Here is a 21,759-nt window from a genome sequence, read left to right on the forward strand (position 1 = left end):
AAAAAAAGAACAACAAAAAGTAAAAATACCCTTAGGAGAACACAGGATCTGGCTTTAGGTTCTAATCCCTAATGCAGTTCCTTCTTTGCTGTGTGTTCTTTAGTAGGTCACTAAACATCTCTGAGCCGTGGATTTCTTATCTCTGAATGGCTGTTTAAAAACCACTCCGTGTGAATCCATGTGAAGAACCTCTGAGGTAATGCACTGAAAGTCCTGTAAGGCCCCAAACACACTGAACAAGTAAGTATAAGTTATTAATTACTACAGGAATCTGTCTCATCGGCTAGTTCTACAGTTCTGGCCCCAGGATTTGCAGAGAGACACAATTTTATCAGGAATATGTCACCAGCTCGCATCCATTCCCCAAGCGTCTGCTGGCGAGGAGCACGCTGAAGAACTGCTCATCTGTTGAAGCGCTTTCGCTCCCTGGCTTCCAGATAACTTCACATGACCGCAAAGACTGCTGGGAGCAGTTGTAAAAGCTTCTCCTAAATGACTGGAACAGATGGCGAGGATATTTTTAAATACACTACCATTTGTTAAAACAGATTCGTCTTTGAAATTCCCAAACACCTAAACTCTCCAGAATTTTCAAAAAGAAAAGTCTGCCTTCTGAGCCTACTAGAAGACAGTTTCGGTGTCTCCTGGGTCCCACCGAGTATCTGGTTTCTGAGGGGGCCCTGGGGAAATGCCGCAGGACCCACTCAGAGTCAGGAAGGTCTGCTTTCAGTCCCAGAAGCTGAGATGAGCTGGGCTCAGACCTCCTGCCACAAACATGGAACCCCTGCAGAGGGACAGACAGAAGGAAACTGGAATCCAAGGACAAAAAACACAGGATGGGGGGAGGGAGGGAGGGAAAGGAACTAGCCTGTGGGGCCCCCATTCATCTGCCCACCCATCCCCTGCCCAGATGTTAATTATGCAGCAGTTATGGTAAGACAGCTGTGCTGGGTGCTTGGGGCCCCTGGAGAGCAAGGCGCAAGGCCCGGTTCTCCTGGAGATTACGGCCGTGGGAGGGAGACAGGCTCGGCAGTAGGAATAATTGTGCGCTGGTGGGAACTCGCGAGGAACGCTGTGCAGAGAGGTATAGGCGGCACGGGCCGATACAGGGGGTCTGATTCTAAGCTGCAAAGTCTGGAGGGGTTGCCGGAAGGACAAATCGGGCAGACAAAGAGGAAGAGGGCAGACAGTGTCTCATGCAGAGGAAAGTGCCTCTACCGGGCAGGATGGATCGTGGACTGTGCGCAACATGAAGGAGAGAGACGAAGCGGCAGGTGGTAGGCACAGCTCCCTGTCGGGGACGGTGCTGATGCTGACCCAGCACCCGTCATGCCCAGATAATGGCACCCCTAGCCTCTTTGTGAGCAACGGCTTTGACCCCAGGAGGGCTGGGCAGAGCAGCACCAGCTTGCGAGCTGGTCTGTGGCATTGGTCCCAATGGTCTCCCTCTTTCCTTGAGTTGTGTGACTTAATACTCTCCTCATTGCTCTCTGCCTGCAGCACGGTCCCCTCCATTCATCGTCCACCCAGCTCTAAGAGAAGTCTCCCTAAAGGGAAGCAAGTTTCCCACCTGCTTACAAGTGTTCATAGCAGCACGGTTCACAGCAGCCGAGAGGCACAACCCCACGTCCATTGACAGAGAATCGATAAACAAAATGTGGTCTATACATACAATGGGATATTTTTCAGCCTTAAAAAGGAAGGAGATTTGGATAACAACCTCCAATGCGGGTCATGGATGAACCTGCAGACATCGTAAGTGAAATAAGCCGGGCACGAAAGGTCAAATCTTGTGTGATTCTGCTAATGTCGGGCACCTAGACAGGCAAATTCAGAGACAGGAAGCAGCATGGCGGTCTCCAGGGGCTGAGAAGGTGGGAGGGAGTGATGGTTTGATAGGCACAGAACTTCTGTTTGGGATGACACGAAGATCTGGAAATGATTAATGGTGCTGACTACGCGCCCATGTAAATGGACTTAACGCCCCTGAATTGTACTCTTTAAAGGAATTAAAACTGTAAACCGAACCAAACAACAAGCAAACACACAAAACCTTTTAATGACAATGGCTCCTGTGTGCTCGGGATGAACCCCAAGGGGGTCAGTGCAGCATGGCTGCTCTGTGCCCCCTGCCCCCCCACACCACTGCCCAGGAAGACCTGTCCTCCACGGCACCTCGGGACGCTGCAGATCTCAGTGAAGAGTCAGGGGTCCTCGGGCACCGGACTCTGCACGCACAGTCCTACGCAGTCCCCAGCTTTCACCCACACCATGCCTCCCCTGAGAAGCGTTTCCCAGCACCCATTCCTTCCCCTGTGCTTGGTCGGGGCTTCTCTAGGAGCCATGCCAAGACCCTCTGTCTTCCTATCAGCTTCAGGTGCTTGCTCCTCACCCCACAGCCTCCTGAGAACTAGGACGTGAATTATTTAGTGTGGCATTTCCAGGGCCTAGCACAGCACCTGCGGAAAAGTGGACACTCCGTAAAATGAGAAGCTGCCGATGACAGGATGGTTTTTAGGGCTTATGCTGGGGTCAACAGGTTATTTCTCCCATCATAATTATTGTTGTCACCAACATTACATCATCATCATCCATATCGTTATACCATCATCATCATCATCATCACCACCACCACCTCACAGGTACTTCAGACCATCCAGCAGAATTATGGGTGTTGAGTTCTATCTTTGCTTTCATTCAGCGGTCAGCATCGGAGCTCTGTGCCCACCCTGCGGCTGCTGACTCAGCTGCTGGCTGCGCCTGGAACACGCACACGTGGACAGGGAACATCCATGAGGGGGAAGGGACTAGTGAGAGTCATGAGTCACCCAATACTGTCCTACGGGGAAATGCCACCAGAACTGAATTGGGGGGTGGGGGGGCATGGGCTGGTGAGGAAACCAGACAGCATAAAGGAAGAGTCAAAGTTCGAACCCAGAGATGAGGAAAGCAACACTGGGAAGCAGAGTTCTCTCGGTTTGATTTCTCTCCTGCTTTGGGCGATGCTGCTAGGTGTAGTCAGCACAGTGTTGGCCAAACTCTACTCTCAGCATTAACTTCCTCCATCTCCACCAGAGGCCTTCTCATCCTACATCCCATCCCCTTGTGGGTGCCTATGGACAAGGGGGGCTGTGGAGAGTTCAGACCATGAAACTCGAGCAAGGCTCCCCCACCTGGGATCATTAGCATTTGAGGTGTGAGTGGGAAGCCGTCGGGGAGCCCCTTAGCACCTGGGCTCACATGTACCTGGAGAGACGGCCATGAGCAGGCCACACACCCAGAACACAGAATAAGGGAATCCAAGCAGTGGAAGCCAATTGGCCTCAGCAGACAAAAAGGCACCGCTCGCCTGGCGGCACCTGCAGCAAGGCAACGACAGAACGGCAACTCACCATCAGCATGGCTCTCCGGAAGAGTCTGGAGCTGCCAGCCCCGGCGGTCAGGAGGTGGATGCCAGCTATGTCAGCTCCACCGCGGTCGGCTGCCACGGTCACTCGCCGAGGGTCCCCACCAAACATGCTGATGTGGGTCTGCACCCAGGTCAGAGCCGCCACCTGGTCCAGCAGCCCCCAGTTGCCACTCACCTCGTCAGACCCTTCAGAAAGAGGAAAGCCTTTTACTTTTTGTGATTTTGCCACTGAAATTTAATTACCTGGTGCTGTGGAGGCCACCCATGTGATGCCTCTTGGTGGGGGGTAGGGGGCCTGAACTTCTGCCCACACAGGTTAGGACTGTGGTTCCAAATACAGTGTGGCCAGTGGGAAGAGCACAGGCTTGGGAATCAGAGCCACCCAGGCCTGGGGTTAGGAGACCTTGGACATGTCTCTGCACCCTCTGGACCACAGCTTCCCCATCTGAGACAGGCAGTGGCTAGGGCAGCTGCTCAGATCAGAGATAGCTCACGTTCAAACCAGTTCCTGGCTTGGCCCATCGGCAGTGAAGAGATGAAGTTCCCACCCCACGTCTTCCCCCACTGCCGGTGGCCTTCCATGCCCCTTCCCCCCAGCCACGGCCAGGCCCGATTGTGGCTCTGGACCCCCTTCCTTCCCACTGCCTCATCGTCCATGACTTTTAATTGCATTGAGCTGAGTTGATCTCACCTTCCTTTTTTCATAGACTTCAGTAACTATTTATTGAAAGCTCAGCACTATTTTTTCTAATGGAATGAATCAGACACACATACACACAAATGTATAGCAAAAACACGCTCTTCTCCTTGGCATTTGAGACACTACATGTCCGTGTTGTTCTGATCCTCCTCTGAATTCAAAGGATTCCTCTTGTCAAGCGACACCACTAACCACCCCAGAACACAGGCCTGCTTGGGTCTGAGCTGAGGCCTACACCCGCTTCACTCTAGAAGCCCCAGCAGACCCCACGCCTTTGCTGACCACGTAGATGCGGGTGATGCTCAGGAGCGGGTCGGTGCCCAGAGCGCCCCCCATGCCAGCCCCCCCCACGTGTCTCCAGGGGCCTCTCCCACAGGCATCGGTCCCACACGGGGTCGAGTCGAAGTCCTCTGAGCACCCCCGCAGGCAGCATTTCCACAGTGACTTGTCTCTTCCTTCCAGTGCAGTGCCACCCACCCATGCTGCTCCTGCACAACCCCCCAGGGCCCCCGACACCTCCACCTACTGCGCCCGCATGCCCTCCCCGGCGCTCCGGCTCTCTGCACGGACCTCTGCTGCCACGGCTCCCCAGAGCTGCTCACCGGCCTCCTGGGTCGGCATGTTCCTCCCTGCAGTCAGCTTTCCACCCACATCCACAGTGGGGTTTTTAAAAATATTTTTAATGAATTTATTGGGGTGCCATTGGTTAATAAAATTATATAGGTTTCAAGTATGCAATTTTATAACACGTCGTCTGTATGTTGCATTATGTAAGTCAAGTCTCCTTCTATCACCGTTTATCCTGGTCTTTTAAACTTATAGTTTGATTCTCTCTGTCTCCCCACCCCCATCTCTCTCTCTCTCTCTCTCTCTCTCTCTCTCTCTCTCTCTCTCACACACACACACACACACACACACACACTCGCAGTGCCCTATCCTACCTAAAATCTCCCATCTCGTCCCATTGTCCCTAGGACATGGTCTCATTTTTTGCAGCATACTCAAGGCCCCATGGGGCGGGGTCATACTTCCAACCTGCACCTCTGCCACGGCCTCCCAGGCTTCCCACCAGTTGCTCAAACACATGGCGCCATCCTCTCCCAGGCCCACTCAGAGCCCTCAGCCCAGACCCCTCGTCCTGTCTTCCCTCCCTCCCTCCTCTGGCCTAGCCCTCCCTCCAGTCTCAGCTGCACCCTCAGTTCACAGGCAGCCCTCGGGTGAAATAAGGTTCCCCTTTCAGGGTACTATCCCCGAGGCCCTCCAAGCTAGGCTGAGCCCCCACTAAAACCAGTGACATATAACAAGTGCTCAATAAATGGTAGGTGACTAAAGGACCATAGTTAGGAAGAACAGGACTTGGTATCAAGTGAGAAACTTGACCCCTGCATTCCTGGAGAGAAAAATCTTGCATCCCCGTCCCTAGCTGGTACCCCAGAGCTGACAAGAATGCTGTCTCAGTGGCCAGAGCAGCAGGAATTCCCCTTCCCGCTGGGGAGACTTTCAGAACTTCCCCCAGTGCTTTTCACATGCCAGGGGTGGGGTGTCACTGGCACCGCCCTCGATGGGGACTTCTGGATCTGTCGGGATGAATGCGTCTGTCTCCAAGGCCTCAGGCAGGGCCAGAAAGCGGGAGGCCCACTGAGTCAGATCCAGCCCTGCAAGTCTGGGAAGTGACATCCATGGCCTGCAGTCCAGGGACAATGGGAGTTTGGGGAGGGCAGTCCTGACTCTCACTTCCCATCTCGCAGGGTCCCGGTCACATGATAAGGGCCAATGCTGACGCTGTGGGGTCTATGGACCCTTAGGAGGACGGAAGGGAGGCAGCGTTCAAGGGGCTGCTCGTCAGACATGTCTGGATTGGACCTGACCTCACGCCAGGCAATATGCTAGATTCGGCAGAGGGCGAGACAGACAGGAGGCTGACCCTCAGCCCACACAGCCTCAAGGACAGGCAGAGAAGGCCAACCAGCTGGTCCGAGGTACAGTAGACCAACCCTTTACTTCACTGGTGAGGGACTGAGACTTTGAGAAGGAAAGAGTTTGTTTAGGTGCCAATTTGAGATAAAAGTTCAGACTTAAACTCCAATGCACTCAGAACATTTGTCCTAACATACAATCCAACAAACATTTGCTAAAAAGCTATAATGCACAAGGCACTGTGTTATTCTCATTAAAAAAATCAAAGCGCTCTATTTATGGAACTTTCTCTGCTCCAAAGCCCTCATAACTCCCTCCTTCCTGCTGCATCGAGTCCAAACCTCCTCTTGGCTCTTCAGACCCTCTCTGAGCGACGCCGGCCTGTATAAGCAGTCGGGGGTCCCCAGGCCCGATGCCGGCCCTCGCCAAGACGTCGGGGCCCACTCACCACGTCCACATCACTCCCCTGCAGTCTGGCTGAGGCTGGGCCCCGAGTCTCCTCGTCCTCAGGGCCCCGCTCCCATCCCACCCGGCTCATCCTGCCACAAACACGAGCTGCCCGTGATGCTGGGGACGCGAAGCTGGACAGGGCCGCTCTCCACTGACCAGGGGAAGGCAGTTCGGTGGGGAGATGGGTGAGAGTAGAAGACCCCTGGGCAACGTGACAACACCTCTCTCCTCGCAGCCCAGCTGACCCTGCCCCCCCCCAGCCCTCCAGTCTCCTGCCCCTCTGGTCAGAACCAGCCCAGCAAACACTCCATTGTTCCTTCGTTGTCTTAGTGGCCCTCGCCTGCAAATCTGATTTCTTCAAGGGTCCCTCTAAAGCTCCTTAACACAGTTCTGGGCTCACAGTGGGTGCCCACCCCCATTCTATTGATGGCCATCAATAAAAGGCAGCTCAGACTGCTGGCTTAGCACATGGGTTACATGGCCGGAGGGGCTGGGCACAGGCCTGGCTCCACCACCTAGTAGCTCAGGGGCGCCCTGGATGAGTTCCTTAATGGAACTCGATTGTCCCCTCTGTAAAGAGGGGATAACAATAGTACCTACCTCATTCAGCTGTTATCATCATTAAATTAGTTAATACTGGTAAACGGGAAGAACAGTGCCTGGCCTAAGGCTCTGTAGAAGTTGTTTGTTGTTTCCTAAATAAAGCAAAATGGGTCTAGGTTCCAGCATTGTCTCAGAGATGCCCTTTGCAGGGCCAGCTTTGTCTTCAGTGGCCCCTGTGATGGGTCCCTTGCTGGGACAGGCCTTGATCCTGTTGTTCTGGCTAGGGGGTATGGCAACCCCCTTCAGGAGGCCTCCGAGTGCCCCAAGGGTGATGAGGTCATGGTAATGGGACCATGTCTGGCCATCTGTCTGGCTCCCTCACCAATGCTCACTTCCTCTGCTCCTCTCCCTGCGGAGGGCCTGTGGGCCCTGGCGCACCCACGCTCCCTCTGACCCTGCACGCCACCGCCCCTGGTTCCCCTCGCTGTGCTGCTCTGCCAGAGAAAGAAGGGTAATCACTGCCTCCTCTGCCCCTGGGGCCCATCCCTCCTGCGGGATTCAGGCTGGGAAAACGGCCTCTCCAGGCCCAGCACTGACCCCTCACTTTCTCTCTGACCGCTCAGTTCATCAGGAGCCACAGCTCCCTGCTGGGTTTGGCTGCCTCGTCTAGCAGAGAGCACGGGTCTGGCTAGCGGGCCACAGAACCGGTGCCAGTGTGAGTGGGCATCTGGCTCCCATCCCTTAGGCACTGTGCTCCTGGAGCCTGGAAGTCTCGGGGTGCTGCCTGTGCTCTGGGTGAGCCACTGACTCCTTGCACACGTACCCAATGGGAGGATGCACATCACTGCTGGTGGACTTCAGGGACGGACCACCATGTTCCCTGAGGTCCCTCCTGAGTCTCCCTCCTAGCTGAACTGCCAGGAGGTGCTGAGGAAAAGATGCGACATCCTGGGAAGGTGGGAAATGCTAGGAGGTCTAGCAAATAACCCAGAGAAAAACTGCCGGAGGAGAAAGGAATGTGAAAGACCAACCTGCTCTGTAAACCCAAAGGCTGTTCCTAGACACCCGTGGGAAGAGGCCCAGTATGTTTCTCCTGGTTTGATCACCAGGGTTTACCATGCAGCACGCCACTCCGAACTGCGGGGCACAGAGCTCCTGCCCTCTCTGAGCCTCGCAGCCGCGCCTGTGAAGTGCCACACAGCACTGGCATCACAGAGCTGCTGTGGGGATGACACAGGCTCACACAGGTCAAGGGTTCGGAAAGCGTAGCTTTCCTTCTCTCTGGCTGACGGTTTTAAGCACAATGGACAAGGTGCATTGCAAATCAGGACGGGAAGGGTTGAGTGATCTGGAAGATTGCTTGGCCTCCCACACCGGTGCCCCACTGGCCGCTGCAGAAATGGGTTTCCCTTCCCAGAAGCACACAATTCTTAGTGAGATTGCAGTCCATGCAATCACAACCCTCCACCCACTCGGGGACGGATGACATATGGAAATTCTCTCTTCTGTCTGGGAGTGCTGTGAGCCAGGAGGCCGCCATGCCAGCAGCGGCAAGCTGCACCTGACCACAGCTCAGCAGAAAAGGCCTGGGTTCCACCTCTTCGGGGAAGGGAGCTACTGGCTCCAGGCATTGTCAGTTGGGTCTTTGAAAGGGAGGAAAGCCCAGGCGAAGTGTTTTCAGGGGGTGAGTGGCTGACTCTGCTCCCCCGAAGGAACTCTGAAGTCTGCTTATCGTCCACATCTCCCACCTTGGCAGCTGGTGGCATTCTGTCGTAACTTGTTGCCGGTTTCACGTTGGTTGTACCGGCCCAGAACCTTCTTTGTGGCACTCACGGCCTCATGCCAGGTGGCCCATCGGCCCTCATTCCCAGCACTGCAGGGGGTCACGCTGGACGCCCACCCCCTCGCCCACATACTAGTCCAGGCTGTCATTATGGTCAGACTCCCTTCCATCCACCAGACCCCTCTCAGCAGGTGAGGCACTCCAGGGGCTAAGTGGGGTCCCGGGAGAAGAGAGGCAAGCTCGGTGCCTGTCCTGGAGGTCTCGGAGAGCCCTGCCCCACGCACGACCTCACTTGAGTCTCACAGTAGCTTTGGAAGTTGGGTAAAATGGATCTCATTTTACAGAGGAGAAAACTGAGACTCAGAGAAAGAAAGAGTTTTGTCCAAGGTCACAGAGACAATGGCTCGCTCTTCAAATTCCCAGACTAGCATGTCAGCCCTGTGCCTGACACGGGCCCTGCCACTGGTGGGGGCTGGGGTGGGGAAGATGTGGAAGGAAAACGGGGGATTGGCTCAAGCCTCAGGTCCAACCTGGGGGTGGGACTACGGGGCGGGGAGGATAAACATGTCTGTGAATGGAACGGACAGGCCAATGTTCACAAGGGAGGCGGGAATTAAAGGGAAACCACGCTGCTGACGCAGCCCTCACTCCCAGGCAGATGCTTTCCTGCGGGCCCAAGAGCGGCTGCACAACCCACTCCTTAGAGCTCTCCAGGGTGAGTCAACCTGGCGATGAATCCTGGCTCTGCTCTTTCCTGACCATGTGACCTTGAGCAAGTGTCTACCCTCCTGGGGCCTCAACACACACACACACACACACACAGACACACACACACATCACAAGATAAGACATGCAATGTCCCTGGGACAGCTTCAGACACAAAGTTCAATCAATGGCCACTATCGCTGTGTCTGTGGGTGTCAGCATCCCTGGAGGGCCTCCTGAGCACGCTGGATGTTCCACTGTGTGCTCGGCTGGGCTGGAGGAGGGCCAGGGACCATGAGGGGATGAGGCTTTGGGAAGAAAGAGCCAAACTCACACGGAACAAGCCTCGGCTCGGGGATCAGCAGTCCCCACCAACTCACCAGAACTCAGGAAGCCGAAGACGCCCACTCGGTAGCCAGCAGTGACCACGATGAGGTTGCCGACAGCAGCCAGAAAGGAGCCATCGAGGACCAGGCTTCCCTCGCCATCCCGGCCCTCCTTGGTGTTGTGGAAGAACACCAGTACGGATGCGTTGGGGGCCTATGTGGGGCAGGGGAAGAAATATGGGAGTTAGACTTTGGCCCATTTTCACCCACAGGAGCTTGGCAAGGGCTCCTTTCCCATGTAGGAGCCAGATTCTCAGCCTACACAAGCCTTCCCATCAACTCTGCCCTGACCTCATGCTATGGGCTGAAATGTGGCCCCCCCAAATTCACACGCTGGAGTCCTAACCCCTAGGCCTCCTCTATTTGGAGACGAGTCCTATAAAGAGGTAATTAGCTGGTGTCCCTAGACCAATATGACGGTGTCCTTATAAGAAGATATGAGGACATAAACACACACAGAGGAAAGATTGTGTATGTAAACACACAGGGAGGAGGAGAAGACCATCCACAAGCCAAGGAGAGTGGCTACAGAAGAAACCAACCCTGCTGACACCTTGCTCTTGAACTTCAGGCCTTTAAAATTATGAGAAAATAAATTTCTGTTGTTTTAAGCCTCTGTTTGTGGTACTTTGTCAGAGCAGCCAAGCAAGCTAACAAACCCCACTTCACAGATGAGGAAACTGAAGGTCACAAAAAGCGAAGACACTTGGCCCGCACTGCAAAGTGCACATGTGGCCGGAATGGCAGCTCACGGCAGACATGCAGCCCGTGTCATGGAGCCACATAGTCATCCAAGACCCCCGTTTTGGCCACTAGTTTATTCCAGAAGGAGGTTCTGGGTCCTTGGTGGTCCTTTGTGTTCAGCCTTTCTGACTGAAACCCCATCCTGGTAATGCAGAGCTACCTTTGATCGGGCACTGACTGACAGCCAGGCACTGTGCTATGTATTTTATTCATTCAGTCCTCAAGCAGCTCTATGAGGTGGCGTGTTCTTAGTTTTACAGATGAGGAAGTAGAGGCTTAGAGATGCAAAGCAGCTTGTCTGAGCTCACACAGCAGCCAGGAGGTAGCAGAGCTGGGCTTTGAGCCCAGGCTGACCCTTTTATATTAGACTGTAGAGTTCCAGCTGGGGGATCTGACACCCCACCCCAGGCCAGGGTATGTGCAAGGCCCCGGGTGTCTCATGCCATCTGAGTCCTGCCTGTCTCTGCTGTGACCTCCCCACTCCACGAGCCACACTGACAGCAAGCACTGACCAAAGACTGGCCTGAGGGCTGCTGCGCCCACCTAGAATGTCTCCTTAGAGCCACCAGCCCACGTGGCAGGTACTCTGATGACTATAAGCGGCTGACTCTGGAGGTGTGCAGAGAGGCTCAGAGTGGTGAAGTCACTTCTAAAAGAACCTACAGAAGAGAAGGAGCTGACCCAGAATTCTGGCTCTGGGCTCCCCTCCCCGCACACTCTCCTGGGTTCTTCCATCTCTTAGGAGTTGAGTCTTCATATATGAAGACTTTTTAATGTCCTAGAAAAGGGCTGGCTGAGCTGGCCCTGGTTGTACTTGCCGAGGGCTACCAGACAGGTCAGGGCTGGGCCCTGCAGCCCCTACTGGAAGTGCTCTGAGTTGTTTTAATGGGGCAGCACACCAGCAAGAGGGAAGGCATCACTGTTTGGACCGCTGCAGCAAAACTCAATGCAGCGAGGGCCAGGTGTGACGTGGGGGTCGGCCCACGAGGAAGTGTCCACGCTGCTGGCCCCTCCTCTGCAGGGTCTGTCCCTGTGGGGCCCACGCACTGCTGTGGCATTCCAGGCTATGGCAGCCACACTCCTCCCCCCATGGCCAGGATGGGGTGACAGAGCAGCCAAGACAGGAATGGCAAAGCACTCCTGGACCGGGGACGTCCTGTAGGAAGGGGCCCTGGGTTTGGAGTCAGGAGACGGGATCAAGCTTCCACGCAGCCCAGCGCTGTGTATCCTTAGGGGAGCATGACCTGAGCGGGGAAGAGGGATCGGTGCTGGCAGCTGTGGGGGCCAGGGGTTGCTGAAGGGCGGTTTTCGGGCAAACACAGCAAGCACTCCAGAACTCACCATGTTCTGAGGCACAAACACGTTGAGGTACAAGCAGTCCTCGCTGACTCTGGACGATGTGGGCGTTCTGATTCCCGGCTGCCAGCAGCTGGCCCTGCAGGTACAGACTGTCTGACTTCCGGGGGAAGCAACCGAAAAGACATGCCCGTGTCCCCTTCCGGCCCAACACCAGCAGCCAGAGCCCACCAGCTCTGCAGCAATTGGGCAATTCGGTCCCCGAATCACTGCCTGGAGCCGAGCACACCGGCCCCTCCGTCACCACATGGACTTCGCAGGAGCAAGGTAATTCTAAGCCACTGACATTTGGGGGTTCGTCTGCTAGAGCACGCAATGCTCCCTTAACCATTCACCTCCCTCCGCATGCACTGCTCAAGTTAGAATGCACCTCGCTGCTTCCAGGAATAGGGAGATGGGAGTGGCAAGTGAATGGCAGGGAGAGCTGGGTGTCTGCCACTGTCCCTGCCGTGGGCCTGTGGAGGAATATCCTCCAGGAACAAGGCGCCAACCCAACACAGAGAAGAGACCATGGATGCCATGCTGGGCCTTCGCCTTTCTTTGCTCCCAGGGTTCAGACGTGTACCTGTTTGAGCATCTCCTGGCCTAAGAGCTGAGATCCTGTCTGGGACACACCTAATGTCAGCATGACGGTAATCGAGCCAAAAGACAACCCTACGATCCTACTCGCCCCCCAGCCTCATCAGCCCCGGGCTCTCACAAACCAAGCTCTCTGGTTAATCTCCACTCAAAAGCCCACAAGACTCGACCACTGCATCTGTCAAATGGGTATATTCCTAGACACTCTAATCAGTGCCGATTTGGTCCCTTTGCTTCCCAAGGGCGGAGAGTTATCCGTGGCGTTCTGTTCTGCATTCCTCTGCCACGGCCCCAGCCCTTGTTGAAGCCTTTGTCAGTCCTTGTCCTGAGTATTCAGGAGCCTCCCATTCCATTGCCCTTTCCCGCCTGGGCCTGTGGAGCTGCCCAGCAGCCGGCCGTGGGTGGCAAGGGGCAGGGAGGAGGCAGCTGCCTCAGGAGAGAGCTGTGCACGCCTGTCGGGAGGGCAGATGCAGGAAGAGAAGGGACAAGCGGTGCTCTTTTCACGAGCACCCTATGATTTAATTGGAAAAATCACCAAATCTCTCTAACATGTCAGCTGATAAAGTGGTATAGGCAGGGGAAAGAAAGGGGCAAAACTGAAGAGTTGATGAGGGAGGGAAACAGGATATGAGTGCTTTTTTCCCTTCTTTTTTGAAAGTTTCTTTTAATATTGTCCCTCGTAGGGAAAAAAGTCCTCTTTAAATTTTTTTCATTGCCTACTTTCACGTACACATTTCTTTCTCTGCTGTATTTCTCAGCACAACCAAAGTCACACACGGCCAGGAGGTGCAAGTGATGTGTGTACCCCACCGGCAGGCGTGGGCCCTAGAAACCTCCCCTGTAGGCTCTTCCACAGCCTCTCTTCCCTGGATGCAAGGTCAAGCAAGCTTCGTGCTAAAGAAGGCGGAGCCTCCATCAGTGGGGTGCCTGGGTCACTACATGGAGCTGACCCCCCAGCACCAGATGGACTTAACAGGAGCAAGATCATGCTAAGTCACTGATATTAGGGGGTGGTCACATGTCAGAGCACACAATGCCACCTTAACTTTATAGCCCATGCCCCATAAGCCACTCAAACCACTCTGCCACCAAGTCCAACTTTGCTGGGTTAGAATGGCGGAGGAATTCACCAAAGTATATTGCACTCAACACTCACTGTGGCTTGGTGGCGGCCCAGGACCCTGTCCAGTTCAAGGGCTCTGGTGCCTTGAAGCGGCTTTCCGCCAGCGGTGGGGCAGCGTACGGCACTCCCAGGAACTGGTCCACTTGCTTCCACGAAGTGCCCATCTGGATGGCCCGGGACCTGCCCAGCAGTTGGCCGTGGGGGGTGATGGTCACAGTAGGTACAGTTGCCCCAGAGCTGAGCAGAGAGGTGTCTGTTGGGACAGGGAGTGGGGGAGGAAGAGGAGAGAGAGCAGTGGGTGCTCTATTTATAAGGAATATTCTGAATATGCTTTAAGAAACAAACACTGCTCTCTGCCTTTTAAAACTCTGGGTAATTCATTCAGACCCCAAAAGCTTACATCTAGTGAGGTTAATGCTCAGTGTGAGGAAAAAAATCATAGCAGAGACAGCTGGTCTTTCCCAGGCGCTGACGGGCCGAATGCAGCTCTAATCCCCTCTCTCCTGGCCGTCGTCTGTCTCTTTGGTTCTTTCCAAGGGACTGACCCAGACCCCGGGCCCCCTCCTTGCACAGCGCCTGGGGCCAGATGTGTGCCGAAATTCAGAATGGCTCAGATTTTTAAAGGAACCGGAGGACACAGACACGCAATTGCAGTCTTCCCCGGGAAGCCTGGAGGAAGACCCCGTCATCAAACACAAGTATTGCTGTGACAGGACGCTACTAAGAGGAATGAGCAAACGCTATCATTTCTTCAGTCACAAAATCCAGGTCAGATTTTGCCACCAAACGGGTTTGACATGGTCTTAAAGAAAATTTTTTTCTGACTTTTAGACTTTCAGACATCAGAATCATCAGAATTGCAACCAAGGAACGGCGGGGGCTGGGGGGGGGGCACATGTGCATTTCACTGATGAGAAAACAGGTGTAGTGGCCTGGGTGGGTGGCTGCCAGGCCTTCAAGCTGATGTGGGATTCAAGGCCACGCCCTTCTGGACCCCAGCTCAGATCTTGTCCCATTCACCCAGGGTCAAGGGCCTCTGCTGGTGCCTGCAACGTCCTCCTTCCCTCTGTTCACATCCCAACCCCACCTGGTCTGTTAGGTCAAAGCTGGTGCCACCTGCCATCAAAGCTCTGTGCTCCAGGGCGCCTTCCGCCCCCCCTTGCAATGCTCATCACCAGACGCTGATGGCCTCTCTGAAGCCCTAGCTTATCTCCTCCACTAACTACCTTCCATTCATTCACTGATTCAACAAACTGCCAGATACCACTTTCAGGGACCTGAGACAGGCCTGTGTCTGATTCCCCACAGGGCTTAGGGACCCCTTCCTGCACAAAGGACAGAAGCACTCGAGAGGATATTCTCCCTCTCTCTCTCCTTCTCCACCGTGTGTGTGTGTGTGTGTGTGTGTGTGTGTGTGTGTGGTTTCTTATTATTTCCATCAGGTGTTTTTGCTTTGCTCAGCTTCACTGTCCGCAGACTGAGAGAAGCAGCTTCGCTGTTCCCTCTGCAGATACTTCTATCTGTAATACATGTACGATGGCTAACAGTAGCCTTAGACAGGAGGCAGACAGACAGACCACCCCATTTCTCAAAAGCTGGGTATATATAGTGCAGTGGTTCCGCTGGAGGTGATTTTGCCCCCAGGGGACATCTGGCAATGTCTGGAGACATTACTGGTTGTCACAAGGGTGAGTGAGAGAGGCTGCTGGTGTCCAGTAGGGTAGAGGCCAAGGATGCTGCTGAACGTGCTGCCATAGAAAAAACTAGCCCCCCGCAGCAAAAAATTTCCCAGGGCCCAGCTGTGAGTGGCGCTGGAGCTGAGAAGCCCCGGTATGCCGTGTGTCCGTGGCCTCCAGGCCCCTGAGGGTCAGCAGTGAGGAGGACCCCATGGGTGGTCTGGGAGGCAAGTGGGCCTATGTTTCATATTATGGACCAACGCTTTGGAAAACTTCATAATTTTTTGGACCCTCCATTGTCCCACCTGTAAAATAGAGATAACAGCAGTCCCTACACCACAGAGATGTTAGGAATAGGTAATATCACGCGTGTAATGTCCCGAGCCCATTGACTGGCAAATGGCAACTCAACACATGGATGGATGGATGAATGGAATGAATGAGTGAATGAATGAAAAAGAGGGAGGGAAGAAAGAAAAGGGGGAAGGAAGAAAGGGAGGAAGGAGGGGAACTGAATGAAAGGTTCTCTGTTGCAAAAACAGTGGAGTGTGAGTTGGAACTCAGAATGGAAACTCAGGATGGAAAGAAACTGTTGCTGCTTTTTAATCTGGCCTCCATCACGAATCAGGACTGGTCTCTGGCCCACAGCGCCCTCTCACAAGACTTCCTGCTTCAGCTGGGAATCACAGGGGCCCGGGCAGGCATTCACGGCCGTGGGCCCTGCAGTCGCAGGACTCTCCAAGGCCGGCTTGTTTGCTCTGCAGGAAACGGCCACATTTCATGAACGTGGCATCCTCTGAAGGGGGAGCAAGGACAGAAAACTCAAAACCAAAGAATTTCGAGGGAATGCAAGCTGGCTTTCCCACGGACAGCGGTATTCAGCCCTCCCTCACCAGGGCTGCTGGAGGAATCCCAGACAAAAAAGAGCCAGCATGGGGAAAATGTCAGATGTTCTCCCTTCTGAACTCTTTTGCAGAAACGGTGGATTCTTTCCAGAATGTCCATGCATTTAGGCCATTCAGCTATTTCTTAACTGCTCGGGTGAAGAAAACTACCTGCAGCTCTCCAGGTGCCTTAGGTACTAACCACGCCTCTGTAAACACACGTGGGCCAGCACCCTATGCTGCCGCTAAGCATTTCACATGCAATTAATAGAGACAGGGTCTAATTTGTTTTACAGAACTGACACCTCAAAGTTAAGGCATTTCTCAGCAGGACCAACCCACAGATTAGCTACACTGTGGGTGAAATGTGCAACTGAAATCCAACTTGACTAAATAATAGCAATGTCCAGACAGAAGGTAAGACTTGAGATTGAGGCCCAAGATCTCAGTATCCCCAGGCCCGGGGGGCAGGGGGGGGGCACTCTCACAGTCTGAGGTGGAGGAGGGGCGAAGGAGGACCCTTATCACTGGATCAAGGGCCATCCATGTTCTAGGATGGGGTGGGACCAAATCCAACTGCTACCTAGTTTTACAAATAAAGTTTTATTGGCACACAGCCATGCCCGTGGATTTACGGACTGTACCGCCTGTGGCTGCTTTCCTGGTACAATGGCAGAGCTGAGTAGTTGTAACAGAGGCAGCAAATGTCACGACTGCAGAGTGCTGACCTCTGCTTTTAAGATAGGATGGCAGACATAGCCAGTATTTTTAAAAAGTTATTAATTTTACCCAATAAGCATGTTTGGGCAGGTATACCCCCAGGCCCCCAGCTCCCGTGTGCCCTCTTACACAGGCCTTACCAATTTCACTTGGTGATGGATTCCTGTATGTGTTCCCATCCCCTTGCCTGCTTCCTCCCTGCATCCCCAGGGCCTGACAGTGTCTGACACGTGCGTACCTCATTGGTTGTTTTCAAACTAAACTGAGCCAGCAGTGGCTGCCCTTTCTACAGGGAGGGACTCTGATGTGGTTGTGGGGCAACGTGGTCTTGCGGGAGAGGACTGGAGACCTGGCTCCAGTCCCTCTTCTGTCACGACTCCCTGTGTGAAACCAGAGGAGTGACTTAACTTCTCTGGGCCAGCGCCTCCAGATCTCGAAGCTGGGATAAAAGCCCTTATTGCCCTACCTCACAAGATCAGCACGAAGACCAAATGAGAAAGGTCTGTGAGAGAACTTTCTAAACTACAATACAGTAATAAAAAGTGGTCTACGTAATTATTTTACTAAGAAACTCAAAGGCCAGAATGCCTTCTATAACTAAAGGAATAAATGAACAAAGACGGCACGGGGAAGGTCTACACTGGAAGGAGGGTTTCTGCCTTCCTTCAGTCCATCCCAGGTGAGTGCCACTGAGCCCAGGGTAACTTTGGCTGACTTTTCCTTAAAGACCTCAAAAGTCACTGCCCACAAGTCACCACATACTTGGACAGTCCCTCTCAGCCACAGCCAGGCTCCCAGGAACAGCCCCAAAGGCACAGGTCTGGACTTACTCAGCTTCCGGTAGATGTAGGTGGCCTCTTCACGGAGCAGTAGCTGGCAGTACTGGGCCTGCAAGCTGTGTGTGCAGGTCTGGGTGTCAGCGTAGAACATACACCTCAGGGCACCAGGTCGGGCCTGCAAAGTGGTGACCAGGCAGGCCTGGTGACGGGAACACTCTGAGGATTAGAGGGAGAAGAGTGAGGCCTGGACCTCAGAGACGCTGCTTAATCATGCATGCACGCATCCATGCATCCATCCACCCAGCCACCCAGCCACCCACACACAAATCCACCCACCATTCACTCAATCAATGACTTACTCATTTGAGCACCTACTATCTACACCAGACACTGTGGCAGAGGCTAGGGATAAAATGCTGGTGCAGGAGAACCCGATTCTTCCATCAATCTAGTTTCCTTATGACAGCCAGCTTTGAGTAGTTTATTTATTCACCTATTTAATATACTCCACGGCTCCCTGCTGGTCGCAGGACTGTGTCATACCAGGTAAAGCTCTCTGTACTCCAGCCTTTGCCTTCTTCTTCTTCTGCCTCATATGCCTCCCCCTCCCCATCATACCCCCGATGTTCCACTAGGGGGTATGTCATTTCCCATGTGCGCCAGCTCTTATACTAGACAACTTAATTATGCACAGCAGTTCTGCCCTAAGAACAGCTTTGAAAACAGGGCTGCCTCATTCGCTTGGACCGGCTGTGCTCTTCCTGAAGGCCTTATTTACGCGCAGTCTCTATGCTGTGGCGCCACCCGGGGTTGGGCAGTGCACGCGCTGTACCTCTGCACATGGCATGTCTGTAAGGCACGCACGGCGTTACCCACCCTTACAGGGGAGACGATCCATGCAGTTGCAGAATTGGAGGAGTGCGAATGTTACCTAATCCCACCTCTTGCAGAAGCTAGTCTTTGTAGAACATTCCTGTTGAATGGTCACCTAACTTTTACCTCCAAATGAAGTACGCATTTGAGGGCAGCTCTGTCTGTAGAAAGTTCTCTATACTGCACTGCAAAGTCTCTGGAAATGTGCGTGTTAAGCAGAGGTCTGGGCTTTGCCCCATGAGCTTGGCCAGAATGAGCACATTTCCTCCACGCTACACGGCCCACCTGGCATCTCAGGACAGCTGCCGTAGTTCACTCACCTGCCCTGTCTAAGACTAGCCAGCCCCCTACAGCGTTCCTCTGACCCTCCTCCCACCTGGTTCAATGCCACTCGTTTTCTGTGTGGTGTGTCCCCGTGCGGACCGTGACTGTGGCTGACTCTGCAGAGGCATGAGGACACTGCGGAGGGGAGCGCTCCCAGGGTCTCCCCCAGGTCAGCCCCTGCCTGCTTGTACCCCATGGTATCTTGGGGTCTCCTCTGTGTTCCCGAGGTCTGAATCTTGAGCTGCACTTGTATGAGATCCTGACCCAACCAACCCCTCTATGGCAGGGTGGGCTTGGAGACCCCCCTTACCCAACAAACAGAGGTCTCGGGCAGCAGAGAAGTCGCTGATAGCAGCTGTGCTGATGTGGGCAACATCGAAGTTCCTGATGGACGGGTCAAGGACTACAGACGAGAGGGCCAGGGTCTGCCATGAGTCCAGAGCACCTAGCGGGGAACACAGGGGACAGCTGTCACACACAGTGTTTACCTGGTGCATGAAGATAGCAGAGTGCCACCTGATGTCCCCAATGGGCAGCCCCCGGGCACCCTCTTCCCAGTCTTTATTGCAGTGTGATACATTCCTTTATCTCCCCTCCATTATACAACCGTTTATTAAAAGTTTTTATGGGCCAAGTTTTGTGCCCCAGCTTAGGGTTACAAAGGTTAAAAAAACCCACAGAATCAACAAAAGCATGGCTGTTTTCTTTAAGCAGGTCACGCTGCAATGGGAGGAAGTCAAAAAGGAGACAAACATCGTGCACTTGTTAGAATGCAATGATTAGAACAGTGCCAGGAACAATGATAACAGCAGGCGTGTGTGTTTGCACCTGTGGTTAGGTCTTCACGGCACGGCATCATCAAGCCCTCCCTCAGCCCACGGAGGGAGGAACTACCGTCACTCTCCACGTGGACACTGTGGTGTGCTGTCCGGGCCCCCTTCAGGACCAAGGCTTTCATTTCCCCAACTGATGGGAAGTTGGTGCCTGCAGGCTCCCGGTTCCTCTATAGGAATTGCCTTTGGTCTAGATGAGCTGCTGCCCCTCCCCAGGGTCAACCTGTATCCAAAAACTAGTCCATGTGGGAACACAACGGCCCAGGCCCTTGCCTGAAGGTGGGGCAGCTGTGAAGGGCCAGCCCAGCATGAGAGCTCACCGAGGCACTGATGGGGCCATGGCTTGGGTGGCATTACAGCTGCACTTCTGCCCCTGCCCAATATGCCCCCACTTCCTTGCAGTTGTGGTCCCCGAGAACACCACACCCGAACTGCCTGCATGCAAATCTCCATTGCAGGGCCTACTTCCTGGAAGACCCCAGCTAAGATGGAGACCACGGAGCACGGCGAGGGTCGAACAGCTTGCCGAGAATTCGCACTTCTCAAGGGTGGGACGAGACTGAAAGTGGGTCTTGGCCCTCCTACTGCTCTACGTCCTGCCTCCCACGCCCTGTGCACCAGTCATGCTACCACCACAAGGGAGAAGGGCACGTGGTGTGGATGCTGGGAGGAGGGCTGGCAGAGATCTGCCAGAGCACCTGGGTCCCTGTGGGGACAGGTGACCCTGGACAGGGGGCTTCAGCTTCCACTGTGAGGAAGGGCTGGGGGGCTTGGTCAGTGGGCACATGATTCTGTCTACAAACAGCATTAAAGAGGCAAAGTGCTGCCTCCCAACACAGGCCTGCATGATCACTCAGGAGTGCTGACTCTAGAACATTCCAGGGAGCTGTCCGGTGTGTGCGTCATGGATAATTAATAGCAAAAATCTTTCTATTTATTGACTTTTGGTTTTGTCTTTGGCTTTTTTCAGAAGCTCACAGTAGTTAGCCCTTACAATACGTATTTGTGAGCTTCTACCTTGTGCTGGCAGAACTCTGAGGTGACCTAGGTACAGCGCTTTGTAGTTTCCAAAGCACTGTCCCTCACCAGCTTAGCCTTTGGGGTGTAAGCCTCTCACCTGATCCCGAAAATCTCCCGGGGGTCGGGGGTAGGGACACCAATGCCTCCTTCACACAAGAAGTGTCGGAAGCTTGCAGACCTTACGTGACTTTCTAAGAAAGAAGAGCTGGGCAGTGACCGAGCCAGAGATAAACTGGGCCCCTGGCTCTAAGCTGTCCTGTCTATAGCTGAACATCCTTTCCAGAAAGTTGTCTCCAGGTTAAAAAAATAATAAAGGCCATTGTTTTTCACAGCACCACACTGTGTGGGAGAGCCCGTCATTTGTTTAAATCAAACCTGCCTTTGACACCCAGAGCGTCAGGGGCCACTGGAATTAGGATGGTAATAAAGAACCAAGACAATCTAACACCATAACCCTTTCTTGTTCTTCTTAAAAATAAAAGCAGAAAAAGAGAAGTCACCAAAATATACCACCAGACTTCACACGGACTCAGCAGGAAGAAGGCAGACCCCATACCGGTCCTGGAGCCAGGGGGCCAACTTCAGAACCAGGAGCCCCGTCTTTCTGAACATGGGGCCCGTTTTGCCTGCCTGAGACACTATACTTTCATCTTCTTAAGTGTCTTTCGCATGCTGCTGTTTTCACGGTCAGTACAAGTGGCATTTTTGCAACATGGCCAAACTGAGCGGCACATTTTAGATGATGAGCACACTGCAGTTTCAGAGAGGAGTTACGATGGGGCCTCAGGACCAAACCTGCCAATTATGGTCTTAAAATGGAAGCCCCAGCCGCACTCGCATTTCGACGGATGTCTCAGGGAAAGCGCTGTAATGGAAGAAGGAGTTTCATCTCCAAAGTGAGAGCCAGCTCAGCTGTCACCAACCTGGGGCCTGAGCCGAGTCTCTGCCACGCCCA

The 21,759-nt window shown here is 53.8% G+C and overlaps 1 protein-coding gene across 1 annotated transcript in view; it reads right to left on the reverse strand.

Annotated features, from left to right (window-relative positions):
• The window catches only part of TG (thyroglobulin), a 201,722-nt gene that overhangs the window by 86,694 nt on the left and 93,269 nt on the right, over positions 1-21,759 (reverse strand). Inside the window, exons 33-38 of the mRNA XM_024572159.4 lie at positions 19,262-19,396; positions 17,806-17,970; positions 13,729-13,948; positions 11,979-12,072; positions 9,888-10,047; positions 3,393-3,595 (exon numbers count right to left, since the gene is read on the reverse strand). Of these exons, the coding sequence (XP_024427927.3) occupies positions 3,393-3,595; positions 9,888-10,047; positions 11,979-12,072; positions 13,729-13,948; positions 17,806-17,970; positions 19,262-19,396 (977 nt within the window). The remainder of the gene's footprint in view (positions 1-3,392; positions 3,596-9,887; positions 10,048-11,978; positions 12,073-13,728; positions 13,949-17,805; positions 17,971-19,261; positions 19,397-21,759) is intronic.

The sequence above is a fragment of the Desmodus rotundus genome, chromosome 8, assembly GCF_022682495.2.
Source record: "Desmodus rotundus isolate HL8 chromosome 8, HLdesRot8A.1, whole genome shotgun sequence".
Taxonomy (NCBI): domain Eukaryota; kingdom Metazoa; phylum Chordata; class Mammalia; order Chiroptera; family Phyllostomidae; genus Desmodus; species Desmodus rotundus.